This window comes from Gadus morhua, chromosome 14 (assembly GCF_902167405.1).
Source record: "Gadus morhua chromosome 14, gadMor3.0, whole genome shotgun sequence".
NCBI lineage: Eukaryota > Metazoa > Chordata > Actinopteri > Gadiformes > Gadidae > Gadus > Gadus morhua.
In genome coordinates this window covers 19,498,154-19,510,377 of record NC_044061.1, presented here as the reverse complement: position 1 = coordinate 19,510,377, position 12,224 = coordinate 19,498,154, and the positions used below count along the sequence as shown (strand labels likewise).

Here is a 12,224-nt window from a genome sequence, read left to right as displayed (position 1 = left end):
CTTAGTGTAGGGGGTGGCAGGTTGGCCTTCTGCATTCCCCCCTGAGCCCATTTAGTCCTGCCCCGTTCTAATGGGTTCCTCTGAATATTGAACAGGGCAGAGACCAGAGTGGGTCAGTTTGCTGGTTTTGGTTTGAAATCTCCAACATATGATGGGGATGGTTGAGATGAGCAATTGGTTTAGGACTTGTCATGGAGAATGTAACATGACAGGATAATGTTATGTTTATTAATTCAAAACGCCGCTTTAAAGAGTGAGGGGCATTACATTGAAGTATGGTACCAGAGAAACTAGTTTTCCAATGTTTCACACCTATTTGCGTCCTTCTCAGGGCATATCTTCTCAACGTTATTAATTTATACTATAAAACCGGCAGTCATAAGTGAATTGTCTTCAATTCATGACAATACCATTCAAAGACGAAATTGAATAATTGCCTAGCCTAATGTTCTGTGTGTAATGTAGAGCATGATAATGCCGACACAACCATGACTGAACATTATTTTTTTTTATTGATACACAACTTAACAGCCTATGATGCATATTTTGAATACTTTCAAAAAAGCACTGCAGTCTTAAAAATTACAAAAATGTTTAAAATACAAAATGTACAAGAAATGACAAAAAAAACAAGGCTTGGTAAACATCAGCTAAACCTGTATTTCCCTTTTATCTTACAAAAACGTATTTATATATTTATATATTTAAATGTCCCCAACTTTTCTTTTTTTTTTAGGAATGACATCCATTTCAAACATATCAAAAATAGAGTTCTGCAGTCTTTGCTGTTCTTACCATCGTGTCAAATGGGAACAAAGGTTCAATCTTTGGTTGTGACAACAGAGGAGAGCGCGGCAGCAAGCGCTTCCTGTGAATGCTGGTGTTTGTTAATATCAATATTGATTATTCGTTAATTCCTGAAGTCTTTCAGATCACACCACCAGCTCGTATTCCGAAAAGACACCTTTCTCCACACCACCCCCCCGAACAACAAATCCCTACAATTCTTACAAAGTTTCATATTATTACTATTGAATGATTTCTGAGACGGAACTCTGGGAAGGGAATACAATACGGACTTCAGGGAACCGGTGTACAAGGAGGAGTTAAGGCATTCTACCTGACCACGCAGACACACCGTCACTTTATACTCTCTCTTTTAAAGTGTATCCTTTACACATGAGGGAGTTCATTAGGAATATTTACAGTTTTTATTCGATGTCAAACATCCCTGGCTTCTTGTGGTTTTGCATAGCCTAAAAAAAAAAAAAGATCAATGTGCTTGGTTTAATGTTGCGTTATTCCTTTCTTTTTTTTCCTTTCATTTTTTTCAGCACATTTGGTATTAAACCATGCGTGTGCACACACACACAAACACTGCAACAATCCCTATGTAGCCAGCAGCTTTCTCCATCACAAGCCGACCCAAAACGCATGTTTACAGTCTACATCTATAGGCAATGAGGTCTCCCTCTCCGCTCTCATGTTAAAGGCAATAGGTTTTAGTGCATAGCAGAATCATTGTTACCTGGACATGACCATAGCAACTAAAGTAAAGTATCATAAATCACATGCAAGCGTATTATAGTTTAAGCAAAGGTTAAGATAAAAAAAGAAACGTCCATATAATGTAAGGAGTTGTTAGAGGGCTAACAGAGATGCGATGGCCATCTACCGTTTGTCTGCACTTTCTCACCCTGTCTGTAAAACACATTCAAGATCCTGACTTCACTCGTCAATTATTTGATTGCCAATATACGATTAATATCAGTGGATTAATACATTTAAGTTTTGTAGACATACCTTTTTGTTTCCCGAAATTGGGAATATTGCGAAGCGAAATATCCAAACCGCTCATCTGTCATAATTACAGTATCTTATCTTTTGTTTTGGGGTTTGAAGTGTGTGAGAGGTTGTCTCTCTGTTGGGCCATTCAAAGGAGAATCTAAACAAACGTTATATATTGAATACATAATTCAGGGCATATTAAAATCCATTGTGAGATCATATCCCTCATAAACCATTCAATCTATGGCAGAAACAGCGACACATGAACTAGAGACTAGAAGGCTCCGGAAGCATCTACAGTCAGTCCACACTGAGGACTCCACCTTGGCCCCTAGGAGGTCAGGCACCTAGCATCAAATGCTTCTGCTGCTGCTAAGTGTTAATAAGGCATTTGTTCGCTTAAAAATGAAGAAAAGTTATAAAAATAAAAACATGTGGGAGGGGAGAGCTTTAATAAAGGGGGAGGGAGGGAAGGTTGTGTTAATGTACAGGTATCTACATGGAGGGGGAGGAGAGGTCACTAAAAGTAGTGGAATGTTGTTGTCATGGGGATGCTAGTCTAGAGCAGAAAGCCACCCTAGGCCCCGTGCTGCTCAGGCCATGAGCGGGTTGACGCTTTCGCAGGGGAGAAACATCATCAGTGACGCTCACTGAACTCAAAGGGATTCAGCCAGATCATTTGGAAATCTCACTTCAGTGTCAACGTTTTGTTTTTTAATGTTTTGCACGCGAGGCCGTAGCTGTGTGCAATACATTAGAAACAGAAGCTATTATTAAACCAACTGACATCCACAGGCCTTCGTCAACTGGTTGCCATCTTGAACTGTCTCTCGCTCTCAACACTAGCAGGGTGACGGACCTGAATGCAGAACTCTGCATTGAGTTCCATCACCCTGCCGTGTTAACCTAGGCCCATAGATAAACATTAAACCTGTCTGACTGCTGAAAGGTCAGTGCTGTTTGTGGTGTTTCTGCCTTGAGTTGTGTGTTTGTGTGTGTATGTGGCTACTGAATGACTAGCCAGGCACCAAACCCCCCCCCCCCCCCCCCCCCCCACAGAACAGCAACCGAGCACAGGTCACTGGGCTCACATGGCAACGTTTCAGGTAATCAGGTAAGCCGTTACAATTAACCGTTGTTTGGATGGATTGGTGCTGTCCCTGGCATCCATCCAGGGACAGAACAAAGGGGGGGGGTCTCAGTTCTCAGTTCTGCTGCCCTGTAGACCACCCTGGGCCGAGCGTATATTGAGATTGCATACATGGCGAATAGAGGAAAGGGGGGGGGGGGGGACTTGCATAATGTGGTGATACGGTTAAGGCGCGGGCCTAAGGACGAACCGCGGAGAGAGAGAGAGACAGAGAGGAAGACGGAGACATAATCAGAGATATAATACTATGAACACCCAGTCAGTCAGCCTGCAGCTTCCTCCTCCTCCTCCTCCTCCTCCTCTTCCTCCTTCTCCTCCTCCTCCTCCTCTCTGCACGTGCACGTGTACATGCACACGGGGGTCAGAAAGCACGTTGTGGGCGTGTTCCTCCGTGCAGATGAGCTCTCGCAGGACGACACTGGGTTACGTCGTCCTGGGGATCTGGCAGGTCTGCAGGCGCGTAGAGTCTGTGTATCTGTGTGTGTGTGTGTGTGTGTGTGTGTGTGAGTGTGTGGGGGGGGTCTGTTCAGGGTCTGGCTGGGTCCACCGCTGCCGGAGGGGAGGGGGGGGGGTGTACGGGGGAGCGCGGGGGGACGGAGGACATGATGCCTCGCTGCACGGCCCGGTGGGCAGGCTGAGGGGGGGGGCAGCTAGGATTGGCCGTGTGGAGGGTCTGGAGACGGGTGGGCCGCAGGCGTCTCCGACATGTCCCTGCCGATGATCTCATTCACTGTGGAGCACAAGAGGAGACAGAGAGAGACGTTGGTGAGGCTGCGGTTTGTCTGTATTCACTTCCAGGAGTGGAATTAGCTTTCAGTGCGGCACTTCTCCATCAGCTCAGCGTAGAAACAAAGAGGAAAGTACAAGAACAACGGATAACTAGATACGTGAATAGACATGAGACAACAAATGGACCTGTTGGACTCAATGAAGTACTCGGAATATTGTTTTGGAAATGTGTCATTTTTATGTTGTTTATGTATCTGGGTGGAAGAAATTGTTGTGGATCTGATTGTATTGTAGAGGGAAAGAAGGTGTTTTGGTTGGTACTATTAGTTAGGTACGTTTCAGGGTGAACGGTCTTAGAAAAGAGACGCGACTGTTCCTAGTTCTATCCAGCAGAGGGAACTGTTGCACCACTCAGTAGTTGCCTCCCATCAAGAAGTTTAAGTTGGGCTATATGAAACCGTACCTGAATAACAACATACCTGGAAAAACTATAAAAGTAGCCGTTAAGTCATTAGACATATAATCACACCCGAATAAAAGTCCTAAACTAAATCATTCCATTGTCTTGAATGTCCCATGTTTGTCAGGATTCCCTCCTTAATTATAGTACCGTACTCCATCAAACTATTTTTGCAGTCCAAAATAAACTCCCAGGCTCCTTATGGCTGGCCACCAGCCAGCCTCCCTCTAAACTTGTCTTTCAGTTCATTAGGCCTGCTTCATCAGCATCTACAAGTGTATCAAACAGGCTCATATACAAGTATTGGTATTTATTGGGAGGTGTGTGGTGGTGGTAAAGCTTTGCATTGGGCTGGTGTTAGACGACTAACAGATACGTGACAGAGTGTTTACACCGGCAGCCCGCCTCCAACACTGGAATCCTTGTTTCCTAGTGGCTGGGGAGGCTGTCTGTAAGCTCCCAGGACCTGGCTAAGGGAGCCAGGTCACACAAGAAGTAGAAGTAGTACAACCATTCATGTATTCACCGTCACACACTTAGGATGCTGAATAACATCACGAGGGAATTACAAGGTGGAAGGGTCAGAAAAACAAGCCCATTCAATTCAAGGCTTGACTTCTATAAGTATATGTCCACATAATCTATTGATCCTATGTGGTCACGGTTATAGGTGACAGATGGATGTTTCATGCTGCCTTGCTATAAAATAAGCTAATGTTAGTTGTATATATTATTCAGCCAACCCCAAGCGTTCATATTGTAAATATTATATGATCTAAGATATCGTTGTATTTTGATTAAGAGAACACTCTCGTAAAATGTTCAGTTTGAATTGCACTTCTCTTCCTCACATATGTAAAAATGTATAGTTATTTAGTGAACCATGCACGTCAACAGAGTATTGAATGTTCACATGTATTGCAGCATGGATAAGAAAAAGCAGCAAAACAGAAATAATGTTTTTATCACTATTAACTAAAAACTAATAATAATTTAGTGAACAATACATGTGAACGAACATACAAGAACATACATGTGACCAAACTAGTGAATGTGCACATGTCTATCAATGTTGTTTAGTGACAGCAGCTAAATGACAACATATCAGTTATTTTACAAATAACTAATAATAATTTAGTGAAACGTGTGAACGTACTAGTGAATGTGCACACCTCTATCAGTGTTTGCTAAGAGCAGTACAATGAAAAAAGTGTTTTATCACTTATTTTCCAAGGCAGTCTGTGAACAGAGAGCTTCTGTGACCGCTGTCACTCATCCTGTTAGCGTGGGAGGCTTTTCCTCTGCTGTGTCAACGAGCTCACACATGCATGTACACATGTACACACACACACACACACACACACACACACACACACACACACACACACACACACACACACACACACACACACACACACACACACACACACACACACACACACACACACACACAAAGTCTCGATCCCTCAAGGCTTCTAGCTGGCAATTGTATCTGTCGAGTATTTGTTCTGCTTTTGCTACATTGCAACTAAATATAAATATTCTATAATATAATGCACATTTATCTATTGAAGCATCAAAATATTTTAATATTTACATACGCAAATCTGTATCCTGTCTGTATTTACATCCATGGCTCAACAATGTATTTATTTCGGTCTCAAGAAATGTACTTAGTATTATAATGAATCCAACATCTCTCATTGCTATTAGTAAAATAGGCATTGTCACGTAAAGGCCTTGGGCTCAATAAAACAAACACACACACAACCACACACATACACACAAGCAAACCCATACACACATACACACACACACACCTGCAGGCCTCTACTCACATACACAGCCACTCAAGAGAGCACATTCGAATCACTAGAGAAGAAAACGTTGAAACCTCAAATTATGGCAATTGTTCACACATCACACCGCTGTTAAATAGTCAAAGTGATCCACCCTTTACATGTAACTATGTAGCAACACAAGCATAGGAAGACGCACATGAGCGGTGTGTCAGTGAGAGAGTGAAAAAAGAGAGAGGGACAGAGAGCAGATATAACAAACTCCTACTAGAGAGGGAGCTTGTTTCATGCATTACCTACTCATTTATTTCCATACTCCATGCTTATATTCCATGCTTTGGCAACAAGTTTTGTTCATCAGAAATGTCATGCCAATAAAGCTTTATTGAATGAATTCAATTAGGGAGAGAGAGAGAGAGAGAGAGAGAGAGAGCGAGAGAGGGCGAGAGAGTAGGTTCAGCATTGCTAAAGACCCTTCCACAGCTGACGCACATGGGATGGTGAGTCAGTGCTTACGGCTAACAGAGGCTGTTGTGGTGGCTGGGGCCAGAGGGAGATCCTCTGTGGATGACTGGCAGGGGTCTCCCCGTGTATCCCTCGCTACACTTCTGCACTTTGATATGAGACTACAGTCTCATATCAAAACTGTTACTCAACACACTTCCCCCCCCTTGTATTACTCATTCACAGATGAATGCGGAAATCACCCCGAGATGCACAAGCGTTATGCCTCCTTAAGATGCTTGCCCTTCAGACCAACAGACACCAGACGATTGGAAGATTCGTCTGAGATGCAGATTGAACATGTTTGTCAACGAAAACGTACGAGGCAAACTGACCTCGATTCTGGTCTTTATCGCTGGTGTCTACGACAGTGCGCAAGCACTCTTCACGTAAGCTGCATTCAGCTGCATTCACTTAATGATTCGGGAGAGAAATCTGCAAAATAAAAGGCTCAACAGTGATGAGTCGAGTGCTGATGGTGGCTGTGACTTGAGAAGGGAGCTCTTCATTTTTTCCTGGCCTCCTCCGACATGTAAGTCGCTGGTTTATGATTAAAGCCTGTCTGTTGGAAGCCTGCACCCAGTCCTGCTGCATGACACTACTGTCTGTTCGACGCCCACATCCATTTCTGCTCCCAAACGCTGTCTGTAGCTGGAAGGCTAAATCCCATCCTGCTCCCAATCACTGACTGTAGCTGGAAGGCTTCATCCAGTACAATGACTGTTGCTTGAATCCCACAGGCTCTGTTTCATTGTGAACCTTTTCTATAGTGTATTTCTTCTTTATATTATTTATTAAGTAGCTACTATACTAGGTACGAGCAGTTGTAGGTACTACAGATTTTTCTATTCCATCTGGTTTCTTTCTTCTACTTTTGTGTAACTAGTTTGTTTAAATTTTATTGTATTTAAGAGGAAGGTAGTGTAACGGTGTGAAATATTAATATTCATTCTTCGTTCTGTCTTTCTTTAATTTATATTTCACCTGAACTAGGTCCTTTCTTCTTAGAGCAAACACCTATTCGAATATGTTAGGTTGTTGCTTAATGGTATCAAGGTTGATATATAGAGAGAACTCTTGTGAACTCCTGTGACCAAGGTAATAACCCCCATGCATACCACTACAGCCTGCCAAGCAAACCCTTACTATTAGTTGGACCAAGCTTTGCTAAAGGAATGTAGGCGCAGACGACTTCTGGCATCTTACAACAAGTGAATGCAGCAGCATGTACATCTATTGAAACCCACACCCTGAAAACCACTGCGCCAAACGTGTCAACAGCTCAGATCTGCGTTTTACTCTTTCTGTCAGTTGTCCCATTTGCATAATTAAAGGGAGTCTGGTTTCCCTATTCATCCATTTCCAAGAATGATCTATTTTACATCTACGGTGACTGGCTAGCATCACCTCTCCATTACATCAAGCATAGGTCAGGAAACCTCCCGTAATGTAACACAGAAGGGAGCGGGGGGCTGGCGGACGTTTAGCGTGATAATAAACATGTCTACTGTCAAAATGGAAAAGGGAGTAATTAGAATAATAATAATGTACGTTTGACAGCTTCCTCGACCAAGATATGTACGCATAAAAAAACCAACATAATCTTACTTTGGCAGGCCAGCGTAAGCAAGCAAACCCAGAAGACTGGGAGAGATTGTTCAGAGTAGCAAATGAAGACAACATGTGGAAAAGGCTTGAGTAGAGGGAGCAGGCAGGACCAGATTTGCCTGAAAAGGGGGAATGACAAGCACACCATATTTCCACTGGCTGGGGCCATGTAAAGACATGCAGCAGTCTTCACGAGGCCTTGGGTACGGCACATAATGGGACTCCGCCGTCGAGCGATTGCATTCTTTGGAAAGAGACGGTCATTGGATGGAAACCTTCGCAGGGATATTCCAGGGTTGCACTGCGAGGTCGGGCTGTCGTTTAACCTTTCGGTTCGAACCCTTTCGAACCCTTTCTCTGAACCTATCCCACACCGTCAACGAGATCTCTACACATTCAGCCGGCCGAGTTTGCGAAAGAGTGCCGCGTAGAGAAGTTGGTGAAAGGTCACTTTCACCAAGTCATCAGGTGAATCATGTGTGTGTGGTCGCGTGCGTGTGTGCGTGCGCGTTCGTTCCTGAGAGTGTTTATGTGTGTGCCTGTATGTACGTGTGGGTATACTTAATGTGCATCCATGCATGCTTAGGTGTGTGTTTGTGTGTCGTTTGCCTGTGTTTTATTCCTAAAAACTAAACCCACCAAGGAGCACGTAAGACCGAGCCTGGGATGGAAAAGGCCTAACCAGGCTGAACGTGGGGTGACGGCACCCTGCAGCCAACCACAAACCAGGGCAGGACATGGGGGCACAGCGGTGGTCCGAGTGGGTCTCTATTAACGATCCTGGCGGTATGTAGGTTATTCCCACACAGCAGCGGCAGCAGTGGGGTCCAGCTCCCTGTCACACTGGGAGAGCCTGGAGCCCAGTGCTCGGAGGAACACTGGGCTGGGATGTGGGCTGTTTGTGGTTTGCAGATCTTTGTAATGATAACAATTTGGAGTTTGACAAGAGCAAAATACGCGAAAACACACACACACACACACACACACACACACACACACACACACACACACACACACACACACACACAACACGCACACGCAAGCACACACACAGAGCTTGCGCATAATCAGACAGACACACAAACACACACTAGCACACACATTCACGTGTTTCAGCACCTCTCATAAGTGAATGAGGGCACCGCATTGAGCGCCGACTGTTATTAGCTTCCAGTCAATCAGCATCTGTTAAAGCGTTGACACAGACAGACCACATGACCCGGGAACACCAGCCATCCACAGCACTCCACATCAAATCCAACCGCGTGCCAATGTCGCTCTGCCAAAGCAACCTCACATCAACCAAAAAAAAAAAACGGAAAGGCAATCAGCAGACCCAACAGCCTGGATCACGTCCTGTCCGCCTCACATGTGCGCCACCTGACACACCCACACTGACTTATTTCCACCAGTCAACATGTTGTCCTTTAAAGCTGCGCTGGGACTTCCAGGGTTCCTCCTGGTCCACGCCCCGCGTCCTCAGAGAGAAGCCCCAGAACGAGGCGTGCTGGCAGGGGCACCGGCTCCCCGGTCCCCACCTGGCCCCGGCCTCCACCGGGGCCCTCTGCCCTACGCTCTCTGAGACCTTAATTGTACGGAAAGACGACACAAAGAGCTGGTTTCCACTTGGGTTTTTCTCTCTTTCTGTGGCGGGGGGAAAGGGGAATGTTTGCTATTGATTTTAACAAGCAGCACATTTCAGCCAAAGGTTTTTCCTTCTCTGAGAGCGAGGGGATCTGCGTTGGTAATCTGGAGAGCGTGATTAGTGGGTGCCTGCACACACACACACACACACACACACAGACCCACACACACACACACACACCGTAGACACATGCACACAAACACACAAACAGTACCCACATGATGCACGCGCACTTGAACATGTACATGAACAGTGCATACAGCCATTTACATACACATTTGTCAATAGAAATGTAATTTGATATTGGTGTGAAGTTGAAAATCATGAACAGCAACAGGATTAATACAAGTATACATCCAACAATTGCTTTAGGGAACCAAAGGTACACTTGTTTGTGCTATACCCAGCAGACAAGGACAGAGCAGGGGTTTGGGCTGAGATGAGACCCCCTAAGGGAGGAGGTTTCCAGGGGGACTGAAAAAGATCATTTGAATCAAGGTACGGTTTCAAAGTCCTTTCTCCCGAATAGACAACAGTGGCAAGGTATCCTGCTTCCCCAGGATACCCCATCAAACAGTCTCATACTGCTGCTACAGGGTTGACTCTCTTCATCTCTTCTCCTCTTATTCGGACGCTCCTTCACAACAAACAACAGTCTCTCATAACACATGACGAGGGCAGCCCAGTCGGAGGCCTTCTCCTCGCCGTTCTATAGCTTATACGACACAAAGCGTTGCAACCCCCCTATTGGGTTTCCCTTGATCCTAGAAGTCAATCACAAAGTGACTTCTCCCTCTCTAAATGGATCAACAGGCAGGATGTAACACCTGGGTGAGATTGGAACACACACCAATCTGTGTGGTCTGTGGAGGGTCTATTGTTGGAGTGATATATAAAAGAAAGGCTATTTAATGTTATTCCCAACCCATCAGATGCTTCCTGGTCAACTCCTCTACAGGGCTTCTAGACCGAGATCGGGCAAGGAGGGGGATCAGTAATGGACCAGGGTGAAACCATCTTTACGGTTACAGGAACAGGTCCATTCTCCTGCAGAACGTAGGTTAGAAACCCGACTGAAAGGTCTGATACTGGTTTGTTAGGTTGTATTGTGCGTTGCGGACACCTTTGGGGCCGGGCACTTGTGCTGGGTCAATAACAGCAGGGGGGGAGGCTCCTGCGACAGCTGCAAGACTCACCGAACCCCAAGCACACAACCTGATCTCCCTATCTATCTACATTTCTCTCTCTGTCTCTCTCTGCCTCTCTGTGTCACTGTTTGCTTAGTCCGCTCTGTGTGGAGCTAAGCTACTGCACTTAATTGGTGACAGAACTGGAGTACCAATGTAAATAGTGACCAGGAGCACAGTCTATGTCCACATAGTACATCATGACCACATAGGCTCATTAAAACATATTGATCTGTCGTGACTGTCGCCTCCGCTGCCCGTCTCTTGCTCTGCCAATCTGTCAGAGTGTGCTCATCTGTAAGTGTGTGTGTTTGTGTGTGTGTTTGTGGTGTGCACGTGTGTCATCAGCATGTAAGAGCTGTTACCAAGAGCGTAGGCAGAGGGCGTCGGCCTATTTTTAACCCACAATGCAATGCTCCCAGTGTGAGGCAGCTGGTAACTTCGGCGAGGGGGGATTATCAAACCAAAGTGGCAGGCTTTTATTATAGACGAAGAACACACACACGCACACGCACACCCACATGCACACACACACACACACACACACACACACACACACACACACACACACACATGCACACGCACACATATGCACACACATTCATGAACACACACACACACACTAACATGCACACACACCTTCTCTTCCACGCTGCGTAAACAGAGGGGCTGACCTGAGCTGATTAATTAGTTAAACACACGAGTCGGCACCACAAGGGCTTCGGAGTCTGTCGCCATGACGACTGTAATCACCGTTGTGAGCGGACATATTCTCCCCGGGACGGAGCTGTGAATGCACCCTAGCAGCCAGGAAGGTGGAGCTACTGGCGCACCAGCCCCATGACCTGATGTCATATTCACATCCATTCACACTCTCACCAGAGGAGTGCTGCAGATCTGTACCGCTACTGACAGTAGCTGCAGCATTGTGATTACACGTTATCTGGAAAGGCAAAGGGGAAGTAAGAAACTAAAGAACAAAAAGAGTGGAGTGGTGTGGTCCAACTGTGCAATTTAGAATATATTTGTCATATATTATACAAACAATTGTTAAGCATAGTACAATACCGAACATTGTAGTGTAGTATAATGTTTAATATAGCGGAGTATAGCACAGAACAGTGTGAAATGTAGTATAGTATAGTACAATGTAGTAAGTAGTATATTATAGTATAGTACAGTATTGTTTAGGGACAGTGTATAATACAGAAAAGTTTATGACAGTGTATGAATAGTAAAGGGCTGTACAGCATAGTACAGTACAGGGTAGTGTACTATAGTATGGTATAGCATTTGAAACTATTTAAGGCCAGATAATGCCACTGATATAATGATAATATCATAGCATAATGAT

The 12,224-nt window shown here is 45.0% G+C and overlaps 1 protein-coding gene across 3 annotated transcripts in view; it reads right to left on the bottom strand.

Annotated features, from left to right (window-relative positions):
• Positions 1-489: 489 nt before the first annotated feature.
• nfatc3a (nuclear factor of activated T cells 3a) overlaps positions 490-12,224 on the bottom strand; it is a 69,840-nt gene continuing 58,105 nt past the window's right edge. For all 3 annotated transcript variants that reach the window (XM_030376323.1, XM_030376325.1, XM_030376324.1), the window contains exon 10: positions 490-3,668. In XM_030376323.1, the coding sequence (XP_030232183.1) occupies positions 3,589-3,668 (80 nt within the window). In that variant the 3' untranslated portion in view covers positions 490-3,588. The remainder of the gene's footprint in view (positions 3,669-12,224) is intronic.